General features: G+C 36.9%; 2 protein-coding genes across 2 annotated transcripts in view; both read left to right on the top strand.

Annotated features, from left to right (window-relative positions):
* Positions 1 to 437: 437 nt before the first annotated feature.
* LOC308686398 (cysteine-rich venom protein ophanin-like) lies at positions 438 to 5,688 on the top strand (the record flags this gene model as incomplete). The annotated part of the gene is made up of 8 exons (XM_081394822.1): positions 438 to 458; positions 1,262 to 1,265; positions 1,356 to 1,456; positions 1,546 to 1,636; positions 3,783 to 3,925; positions 4,103 to 4,188; positions 5,326 to 5,408; positions 5,546 to 5,688. The coding sequence occupies 8 exons, from the start codon at positions 438 to 440 to the stop codon at positions 5,686 to 5,688; spliced, it is 672 nt and encodes a 223-aa protein (XP_081250948.1).
* Positions 5,689 to 8,536: 2,848 nt separating this feature from the next.
* Positions 8,537 to 11,543, top strand: part of LOC308686397 (inactive phospholipase C-like protein 2) — a gene marked incomplete at its 3' end in the record, with an annotated part of 45,512 nt that continues 42,505 nt past the window's right edge. Inside the window, exon 1 of the mRNA XM_081394821.1 lies at positions 8,537 to 8,887. Coding sequence (XP_081250947.1) covers positions 8,681 to 8,887 — 207 coding nt within the window. The 5' untranslated portion in view covers positions 8,537 to 8,680. The remainder of the gene's footprint in view (positions 8,888 to 11,543) is intronic.

The raw sequence follows: 11,543 nt of genomic DNA, 5'->3' as shown, positions 1-11,543 counted from the left end.
CATGTTTGCTTCTACTATTAACCTCGGAGGTTTTGTATTGTTTTCTGAACATATTGCTCAAGTGGTGTCACATGTCACTGGTGACATGGGAACATGTTTTCGAGCCCATTAGGATGCTGGGAATATAAAAAGAAAAGTGCCCACAACATCTCAGACTCCTCGACTCATACGGGCAGGTGAGGACCAGAGAGAGAGAATAATGCAGATTTCTTTGCTAAAAAGAACTACACAATTATTTTTAAAAATTGGAATCTGAGTTTCTTTCGGCTTTTACTTCAATTATAGTCTAAAAAATATTTACATGATATTTACATTTTTTTTACAAAAATATATTTTTTTATTATTTATTATTTAAATATACTATTCCCGCAGTCTGCTGGACGGAAGGACGCAGTAAAATGTTTGCAGTGACAGTTTGTATCTTGGGATTGCTCCATATGAGCAGCTCCTGCAGCTGGGTGAGATTACATTTAATACATCACCATTTTGCTCATGATACTTGTAACTTATTTGCTGTAAGTTACATCACCAGTATAAAAATGTTTTACTCATTTGATTGAATTTATGTTTCCAATTATCTTAAAATGTTTCAGTCTAAAGGCTTCTGCCTGAAATTAGTTCTGTAGCCAAATATAAATTACACACACATTGAAATTTCTTCACAAAACTACTTAGAAATGGATTATTTGGAGCAGATAGTGAATGGAAAACTATAGAAACTTGTTTCCGCCACAGAATAAAACATTTTAAAAGATAATTGCGACTTTTTATCTTATAATTGTGAGATATAAAAACAGAATTGCGTGATATAAGGTCGCAATTGCGAGATATAAAGTCAGAATTGCAAGAAATAAACTCACAATTTTTACTTTATATCTCACAATTCTGACTTTATAACATGCAGTTCTGAGATCTTTTCTCAGAATTATGAGATATAAACTCGCAATTGTAAGTTAAAAAGTCAATTCTAAGGAAAAAAGTTTTTTTTCTCAGAATTGCAAGTTTATATCTCACAGTTCTGACTTTATAACTCACAATTGCAAGAAAAAAAGTCAGAATTGTGAGATAAAAAGTCAATTACCTTTTTTATTTTTCATTCTGTGGCAGAAACAAGCTTCCATAAAGAACAGCTATGAATAAAACATCTGAGCATCATGGTCAATATTTATTAATGAATCAACAGTTATTATGTTATGTGATTAAATGATCTAACAAAAATATCCATCTAATGCATGTCTCTTTTCTTTGGTGGGCTTTCCAGCCAGGTAAGCATTTATCACTATAATGCCTATATGACTCTCTTTAATATGCAACATCTGGAAAAACTTCCGATGTTTTGCTGTGTATCTTCACAGGCGTGTGTACAGACCTGACTTCTGTCCAGCAGGAGATCGTGGACGTGCACAACGCCTTCAGGAGAGCTGTGGACCCACCGGCCAGCAACATGCTCAAAATGGTCAATCACACGCTTGTAATTCACATCCGTGTTATAAGCGTGCATCTCAGTGTCTCATGCTGAATGAAGATCTTCTGTGTGGTTTTCAGAGTTGGAGTGACGCAGTGGCTCAGTCGGCTCAAGACTGGATCGATCAGTGTAACATGACACACGGGCCGCCGAGCAGCCGCTTGATTGACGGTATGCTATATCACAATTCATTCTTTTATAGGTACACCATATTGTTTTACAAAGAATTGTAAAACACCCAGATTGCAAGTCAAACGCGAATCCTGAAGTATTACATTCTCATTACATTATTTATTATTGTGTTTTATTAGTGACAAATTAAGGGAGAGGAAACTATTCCAAAACTTTCTGAAAATATGGTATGAGAATTAACTGCAGAATTACTAGAAATGTTTACCTAGGATATTATACAATTTGCATGCATACAAAAGATGTTTTCAACTCTAACTTTGAACTAATTCTCAAGAATGGCCCATATAGCCTATTTGAACAGGATTTGTCTTCAGGTATGACTGTGTACTCAAAATGTACTTTTGACTTTCATTTATATTTGGATTATATATATCTATCTTTTGTCCTCGCATTCTTTCTTGTGGTTCCCTCTCAGTGACACACCTGACTGAAAGGCTATTTATGTAGGTCATTGTCTTCTCAGGTGTGAATCACATCATTATTCATGATCATTTACGCCCCCACGCATATTGCCTTTCTAAACAAAAAGTGTCTTACAAATTTAAATCAATGTATTGTTTTATGTGAAGAATTAGGCAGGATGATTTTCTCTACTCTAGGTGACAACATCCATTAGTCAAAAGTCTTGTGGACACATATTTAGTGTGTGTTTTGTGGCCTTATTTCAAAAACTTAGATTTGAGTTTTTTCAATAACCAAACATTATTCTCTCAAAAATACAAACATGTACATACATGTTGCTCACATATTATGGTAGCCCTATTTGTTCTAAATAGAGTGTAATTACACCTTTGCCATTAATATGTTTATAAGCAACTGAAAAAAGCACAAATTTCAGGGCATGTCAGAACATCTCAAGGACCCCAAAAACACCTCAACACCTCACCTTAAAGGGATAGCTCACCCTAAAATCATCATTTACTCACCCTGGTGTTGTTCTAATGCCTTCTTTCTTTTTCGGTCCTGCTCACGCTGGTCCATATAATGGCAGTAAATAGAAACCAGCATCAAGCTTTTTTTAAAAAGACGCAAAAGTCTCGCAGAAGTGTTCTGGGGTTTATGAGGGTTTATTTGGTGAAAAATAACTTGAAATGTATTAATCGGCCGTTGATCTTCTGTGCTGGACTCGTGAGACTGGATCAGCGCCGCAGCTCACTCCGACTTTTAGAGGAAATAGAACCGTAAAGGGTTCCGTCAGGCGCTTAATATAAAGAGCCTTTAGGTTTCCTATCATGGGATCATTGTTTAATTTCATTTTTCATTTGAATTAAAGTGAATAAATTTAACAGCTCGTATGACGCACTTTATCACTAGAAAAAACTATGCAATCATATAAGACATTTCTCCAGATAAAGAACCTTAAAGGGTTCATTAAAATTAGGTCAAGAACCCTAGAGTTTTATACAGAACTGCTGTGTACCTATGCTATTTATACTGAAATTAAAAGTATAAACATTGTTGCATTGATAATAAATCGTCAAACTATTTAAAGTGTCTTTTAATCAACTGTTGTTTAGGTGATTTTCATCAAATCAAACATGGACATGTTTCACTAATGCTTCACAAACACAAAGTCAAAGTCTTCATTTTCAACACTACATTTATTGTTTTATCACTTCAAAATGTACAAACTTATTTTTGTGAACCATTTTACCAGAAAAGTATATTTGTACTGTCTTTTTTTTCTTTTAAATAGAAGCCACTTCCTTTAATATTTTTTTATTTTTATCATTGCAGAAACTTTTTATTTTATTTGGCTTAACTGTCCAAATAGGTTTTGAGGCCACGGTGTATGCAACCAAAGCAGTGTAGACCTGAGAAAACAGAAGATTTCTTTCATCCAACCCACATGTCTATAGACCTAATATTTATACAGGAGGATTGTGCAAGTGTGTGTGTGTCTGTGTAGGAAGAAATGACAGTGTGTTTCACAGTCACATGCAGTGCATTAACTACATCTCAGTGGCTTAGGAACTGGACATTGAACAAACAAATACAGCACCAACATATATTGCTGTACACATTAAAATGTCTTTTAAAATCATCACAATTTCTTCCCTACCTACAGTCCACCAGACGCAACGCTCTAGACTCTTTCACTGAATGTTTTCTCTCTGATGGACAGGATATGAAATGGGTGAAAATCTCTTTAAGGCGCCTGGACTTTATTCATGGACTGAAGTGATAAATGCCTGGCATAGCGAAGTCAACAATTATCAATATCCCAGCGGATCTGTCAACGGTCTGCCGACTGGACATTACACACAGGTGATTATTCGGTAGAATGACAAATGCATTCATTTCCTGCATTCCTGTATTTTTGCAAGTAAAGTTTTTTTACTTTTAAGATCTCAAGTACACAACATGTGCATTTGTATTTGTGTGTAATATAATTATTTGTGTGCCACGTGTGATGTAAGCTGGAGTTTACGCTTGTTCTTGTAGGTGGTGTGGTACAGCTCGTATGAGGTCGGTTGTGCCATGACTCAGTGTGGAAGCGACTACTTCTTCGGATGCCATTACTATCGCGCGTACGTTCCTGCTGTTTATTTCACTCTAGGATGTATTAAAGAGGACCCCATTATGCCTTTTTATGAAGCCTTGCTGTTGTTTCAGGCTCTACTAGAACAGGTTTTCCTGCTTGAATGTTGATTATTTTCCTCATATTCTCCATTGTTGCGGCTCCTCTCTTCCCAGTCTGTCAGTAACGCTCTGTTTACTTCCTGTCTCTATGAAGCCCCTCCTTCTGAAATGCACACTGTGCTCTGATTGGTCGGCTGGAGCAGTGTGTTGTGATTGGTCGAGCGCTTCGAGCCTGTTTGGGAAATGTCCCGACCCTTACCATAACCTCGAGTTTCAATCATAGACCGTAAAAAAATATTAACGTTGTGTCCATGACGTCACCCGTAGTGTTTCTGAAGAGCATTTTTGAAGCCCAAAGAGGGCGGAGCCGGCGGTCGCCATCTTGGCCGCGTGTCACTCCCGGATAAACGCAAATGGGCAGCGAGGCGGATTAGCTGAGGTGACGTGACGCTAACATACAGCAGACAAACGGCTAGTAGTGACATCAGCGGCAATCCACCTGTCACTCAAGTGGCCACACCCCTAATTATGCAGAACTTTAAGGCTTAATATAATTTAAACGGATGAGTTATAAAAAAATTCATCCCCCTCACAGTCGTCATGAAGGGCTAAATTAGCTATATAGACCAAAACCACTTTTTGCACCAGGCTGTAAACACGTTTTTCTGCTTTAAAGTTGGCCATTTTAACATGCGGGTCTATGGGATTGACTCTCTTTTGCAGCCGGTCTCTAGTGGCCAGTCGATGAACTGCAGTTTAAGTCACTTCCATGTTGGATTCAAGAGAGAGACCGGAAGGTTGCCGTTTCAACACACTGCTAACTACCTCAACCAGGCCCCGTCTCTTTATTCTGCGTATGAATTATGAATTAAATGAATATTGTGACGTGTTCATTCCCGGAAGAAACTCAAGACTTCAACAGGGAGTTCAGAAACACTGACATAGAGAGGAACTCTTTCATGCTCAAACAGCAACATTACACACTAAAGAAAGATGAACATGTATGAAAACATAATAGGTCCTCTTTAATGTTCCATAGACTACAGTTCAGATTTCTCTGAATGCAATCCTCTCCTCTATTTCAGAGGGAATTTCAGAGGAGTCTCTCCGTACTCGCTGGGCTCTCCGTGTGAATCCTGCCCGGATGACTGCCAGGACCATCTGTGCAGTAAGTAGACCTACATTTGGGGTTTTGGTTGCAAAATGCGCCCGAATGAAGACTTTCCAGGTCACAGATTGCATTGCAGAATGCTTTTTCTTCTTATTGCTCCATTGACTTCCAATTCTCTCTTCTGCTTCTTCTAGCGAACCCTTGTCCGTACATCAACACGTACATCAACTGTGATGCCATGATAGAACAGGCCTCCTGTGAAAACCCCGCCGTGAGCGAGGGCTGTCCAGCCAGTTGTCTATGTGAAGACAAAATCATCCCTATAGCGAGGAAATGACATTCTCTATGATAGTTATGATAGTACGATGATAGTTGTAGCATCTCTTTCCCTAATGTGAAACATATATATATTCTAACTTCTTTCTATTTCTATTCTTTCTATGTGGAATACCTCAAATATGATAACAATTAAAAATCAAGGGTACTGTACTTTCATAACGTGCTGAAATAGGCCAGTCTGCATTGTTTTGCATTATTACCTCAAACTTTTTTTTTTTTTTCAGTAAAGCTTATACAATCACATATCAGTGAAGCCATTTGTGTTTTATAAGCCTTGTAAACCCAGATCCTGAATAATAGCACAACTTAAGACTGTGAAAACAGGATACGTGACTGCTGCCAGTCAAACTGTTCGCTCACTGTACAGTGTACATTCGTGCATTTACTGAAATGTTTGTGTAATGTTTTCTGCAACACTGGACCATTTTATATAATCACATCACTTTATTAAAATCATTCAAATGATTTTAGATCGAGTTATTAGTGTTCACAGATCCATGTATGTGTGGATGCAGTCATTTCACTCAATACACTATTATTAACATAATTGACCTTTTATACATGTTTAATTCATTTATTATGCTTTACAGACTGCACTGTTTATAATTAAGACTATTATATATATATATATATATATATATATATATATATAGTCTTTATTATAAACAGTGCAGTCTGTAAAACATTATATATATATATATATATATATATATATATATATATATATACATACGTACACTCAAATAAAGTAAATTGACATATCAAACCTCAACAGCATTGTTGCTATACTCCATATTATACACATTTTTATTGACTATTGAGAGACTGTATAGGTAAGGGAATATTTTTACCATTTAATCTACCTCAAATATAGAGCTTAGTTTTTATTAATATTTTTGCTGTATAATTATTATTAGAGTATTAATAATAATAATACATGCACAATGCACATTTTAATATGCATGAATTGATTCCGACAAATATGCATTCAACATCTCTATATAATAGTCCATATGGTCTTAAAATGTAAAATACTGATTTGCTTCATCATAAAAAAGGCATTTATAGAAGATTCCACCACATAATAATTATTAGCTACATGGATATATTGTTTATTACAGTGCAAAAGTACATCATGTTTCCTGACATCAGAACATTTTTGTAATACTGTGAGTGTCCAGATGGTGACTCTGCTGCACGCTATATGAACAACAATACACATTTCATATTTCCTGTTTTTATTATGACACTCGTGTGTTCCTTTCACCCGATGTCACTGGAGATTGCGCGCGACTGCATGAGCGCGTGCAACTTTCCGCTTAAAAACTACTTTACTCCTGCATGAAAACACAAGGTGAGAAGTCGGGGTGGTTTAATAACAAACAGGCTTTGGACTGCTGGCAAAATAAAAAGAGAAAACTCATCTGCTAATGTGTGTCTAATCTAGTCCATCCATTTGCACATAGAGTTTTCTGATATTACATTTCTGCAGGTTTGCAGGTGTTAGCCTGTCATGAAACTTATCTCAGATTCCTGGATATAATTAGGGAATAACAGTATTACTTTTATAGTGCATACAAACATTTGTAACATTTCTCAAAAGTTCAAATGAGGCATCTCCACACTTCAAACAACTTTGCTTCAAGACTTATTACGACCATAACTATCGTTTTTCCAAAACGTGTTTCTATCATATTTGGGCTTTTATACAAAAATGCACTTTTGTTTACCAATCTCTAGGCTTTTCTCTCCATCTCTACCAAATTTGGCATACATGTAGTCTGGAGTGTCACTGTCAAGACTAATAATTAGCAAATCCACCTGAAGCCAATGAATATGGCAGATGTGGCCTACTGTTTCACACAGCTTTAAATCAAAAATAAATAAATAAATAAATAAATAAATAAATAAATAAAAATAAACATCCTTTATGAACTGTATGAATACTTTATATCCACTTGATGGCGACAGATTAATGTAAAATGGGTCACTCTTCCACCGTAAATAGATGTGTACGACCGTAATTAAGCTATTAATTATAGTTTATAAAGTTTTAAATATGGGTATTTTCCTTTTACAAATGCATGACTGATGACTTCACTTCAGAAGGCCTTTGTTAACCCCCTGGAGCCGTATGGATTACTTTTATAATGGATAGATGCACTTTTATGGACTTCAAAACAGAAACAGCAATTCACTGCAATTATAAAGCTGGGAAGAGCCAGACTATTTTTTTTAAAAATATAAATCCGATTGTATTCGTCTGAAAGAAGAATGTCATTAACATCTAGAATGGAGAGTAAATCATGGGCTAATTTTCATTTTTGGGTGAACTATCCCTTTAATTTGCATCTCTAGCATTTGTGTATGTGTGTGTGTATGTGTGTGTGTGTGTGTGCTGGTACAAAAAATGTATAGCATTTTCATCTGATGTAAAATAGACTTATCCATATCAACAGACCAGATTATAATATAATATAATATATATTTAGATATAAAAACTCTAAGGTGGGTTTGAGTAATTGTGTATTCACTTTTGACTCAAACCTTACAGTCACTCACTGAGATAAAGTAGAAAGGGATTTTTTTCCCCGTGTGACAACTTGCCCCAGTCTCCCTGCATCATGTGTCCTGACATGTAACTGTATGCACTTCCATGTAAAAGCTTCATCTGATGCTGGATCTATCGAGCGCGGTGTGTTTGGGAGCTGCGGTGTTGTGTTTTACCGATGTGAAGTGAGTTCAGCAGATGGCAGTATCTGTCAGACCTCAACAATGACACTCGCAACATTGTAACACTGAAACATTCGAACGCGGTTTCTTCCGCGCGGTTACTATGTATCGAAGCCGACAGATGAAACAGAAACACGGACGAGAACTCAACCTGCGATGGCTCTTGCTTTCTCTCTAACGTCTCTTGAGGAGCTTCACTCGCTCGATACCCGAACCGACAGCTAATACTGTACGGTTGTGTGTGTTACACGGGGCTCATGGCGGAGTTTGTCGCTGAGAACTGCGGGGTCTCATCACCGAGTGGTGGCGGGAAACCAACCCCGCCTTGCGATGAGGAGGACGGCAGAGCTGCGAGCGAGGTGTCGGTCTCCAACGGGGACTGTGGACCGTGTGCACCCGAGAACCAGGGGCTCGACACGGCCAACGGCAAAACTGGAATACCACGGAAGACCAGTATTATAAAGGTAAACGATCAATGCATCTGCGTTTTACTCATTTGCACGCTCGTCTGGTGTCAAACCTCGCCCTGATACACACACAAACACACGCATCATCCACAGGTTTGGGGGTTCATGGATGCACAGAAATCACTGTGAACATATCATTGCTGTTTCCACACACACGATCATGTGTTCTTTTGAAGCGTTTCGTGATTGATTTCATGATGGACATCAGTCAGATGAAGTCACGTGCGCTCCTTTACATATATTCCTAGCATCTGCGTGTTTTAAATGACTAGTTAAGGGATCCAATAGCGGCTTAATCTTCGCAGGGATCCGTGGTTCATATGTTAACTATTCACTTCTGATTACTATGTAATCTAGTTGTTGCTTACAATCCAGTTTTAGTTGTAACTGCTCATTATTTCTCAGTTACTGACAACTACTGGTATCTAGTTGTTTATGAGGTATTACTATTATCTATGCCATCATTTCTTATCTCACTGCTAGCTAAAATGCCTTTTTTACTAGTAAAAGTGGAATATGCACCATTGCAACAATCAGAATATATGCTTTTCTTCTGAACCACAGATCCTCACATAATTCAATGGCAAACATTAGCAATTGGTCACCAATATCTCAGTATGTACTAGTGACAACATAACTAGTAACTAGATGCTAGTAATGAATGTCTTAATTTTCTGCCAATGTTTAATGCCAGTGCCGTTCCAGACTTGTTGAGTTCAGATAATGATGGTAATATTGAACACAAGCCCATAATGTTCAAGGACAACACACTTTTTTTTTTAAACACACACTAATTATGGGTGAAAAATCCCATTTAGGGCTTCAAGTATTGTTTTTGCAGTTGCACTTCTTCCTCAAGGCAACTACTGCTTTAAATGCGTTAAAATAACTGCGGTGCATTTAAAGGCTGGGATGAATTCATTTCAGGGAATCTCCCAGTGAGTTTGTAGAACAGTTATTGGGAAATTTTTGACCGTTTTACTGTAGAAAGCGGTGACAGGAAATATTGCTCTACTTCCCCATGCTGACTGTTGTGGCTCACAAAGCCATTTTGTCAGATCCATCTAAAGATAGAGATTTGAACCGGTACCCAAACAGACGGACACATGACATTTATACGTAGGTCATAAAGTCAGAAGCAGTCAGTCACTGTTTAAAACAGCCTCTTATTTATCTCTGATTTCGTTTTGGTGGCTCAGTAACATTGCGTATTCGTGCCATCTGAGGTCAAAGTTCGGCGCTGAAGGCAAGAATGTGACAAATGTCGCACAGCTTGTTTGGAGGAGAGTTCAGACGGGGAAGAGGAAATGCTTTCTCTCTGCTAAATTTGTTTCACTTTGCATTGCTTTTAGTGTCTGTACCAACTACAGTGCTTCCTGTGGAAAGATTTCTCATTTGTTTCTCAGCTCCATGTGGTTAGAGCGATCATGAGCTCTCAGGTGAACCACAGAGACGCGATCGTCTTTCTGTGAGCATCAGCACACCAGCGTTTCCTACATTGTTTGTGCAACAGGAGACCTATTTTGGGTGTAACAACAAGTTACTTAACAATGACAGTCCTAAAACAAATGATTGCATTTTTTTTCTCTCTGGTAATAGTTGATTTAAATCTCCAGGTTTGCTGGGCTTGTATGTAGAGATGCACAAACTGTAAAATTTTTTTTCAAAACTATGTATTTTTACAGTACAGTTGCAAAATGATAAATGACTATACTAACATACCTTAATAAATAACCTTAAATAACCTCAAGCAACAAATCCTTTCAGCTTATATTTGGGTTGAAAACCTCAGGGAGCTTTTAAAGCTCCTCTTTTGTTGACAACGGTTAACACACTTTTTATTTTGATGAATTGTGTAGAACTACATTTATTATTACAGCAAAACTTTGAAACTCTTCATATTCTACTGTTTTGAACTTTAAAAAACTGTCTGATTTTATCTAATTTTTTATAAAAGATCTAATTTCTTTTAAAAGATAATGCAGTGACAATTCTCTCGACTTGTTTTGAGGAAGACGAATAACATGTTTTAGTGAGTCGTTTGAGTTGATTCAGTTGATTCAGTGAGTCAGAGAGTTGTTTGACTGATTCAGGCCATGATTCGGACCTGTGTTTAATTTAGACTGATAATAACCACTGATTCAGTTATAAAGAACCGCAGAGGCACTTCTGTGCATGAAACCCTGCAGCAAACTCTCGCAGCGTTGCAGTTTTGGCTCAAAAACCATCTGTGTTAGCCTGAAGATATTCAGCTGAGTGTAGATGCGTTTAACCCGTACAGTTTATATACAGCAGTGGTGTTTTAAAATGAAGCAAAGTCCCCACAGTGTGTATATATATATATATATACATTTTCCTGCAATAAACATTACATAAAGACCAAATACAATTCTATTTTGTATTTCTACACTATGTAGGCTATCTATCTATCTATCTATCTATCTATCTATCTATCTATCTATCTATCTATCTATCTATCTATCTATCTATCTATCTATCTATCTATCTATCTATCTATCTATCTATCTATCTATCTATCTATCTATCTATCTATTTATCTATCTATCTATCCCTAATTAATATTATATTTGTTAAAACTATTAAAACTAAAATGTATTAGAATTATAAATCTCCTCAAGTTAGAGTTTTTATA

Source organism: Scardinius erythrophthalmus (assembly GCF_964197995.2).
Source record: "Scardinius erythrophthalmus genome assembly, contig: HAP1_SCAFFOLD_236, whole genome shotgun sequence".
In the NCBI taxonomy this organism is placed as follows: Eukaryota; Metazoa; Chordata; class Actinopteri; order Cypriniformes; family Leuciscidae; genus Scardinius; species Scardinius erythrophthalmus.
The sequence above is the reverse complement of the archived record's forward strand: the minus strand, read 5'-3'. Positions and strand labels throughout refer to the sequence as shown.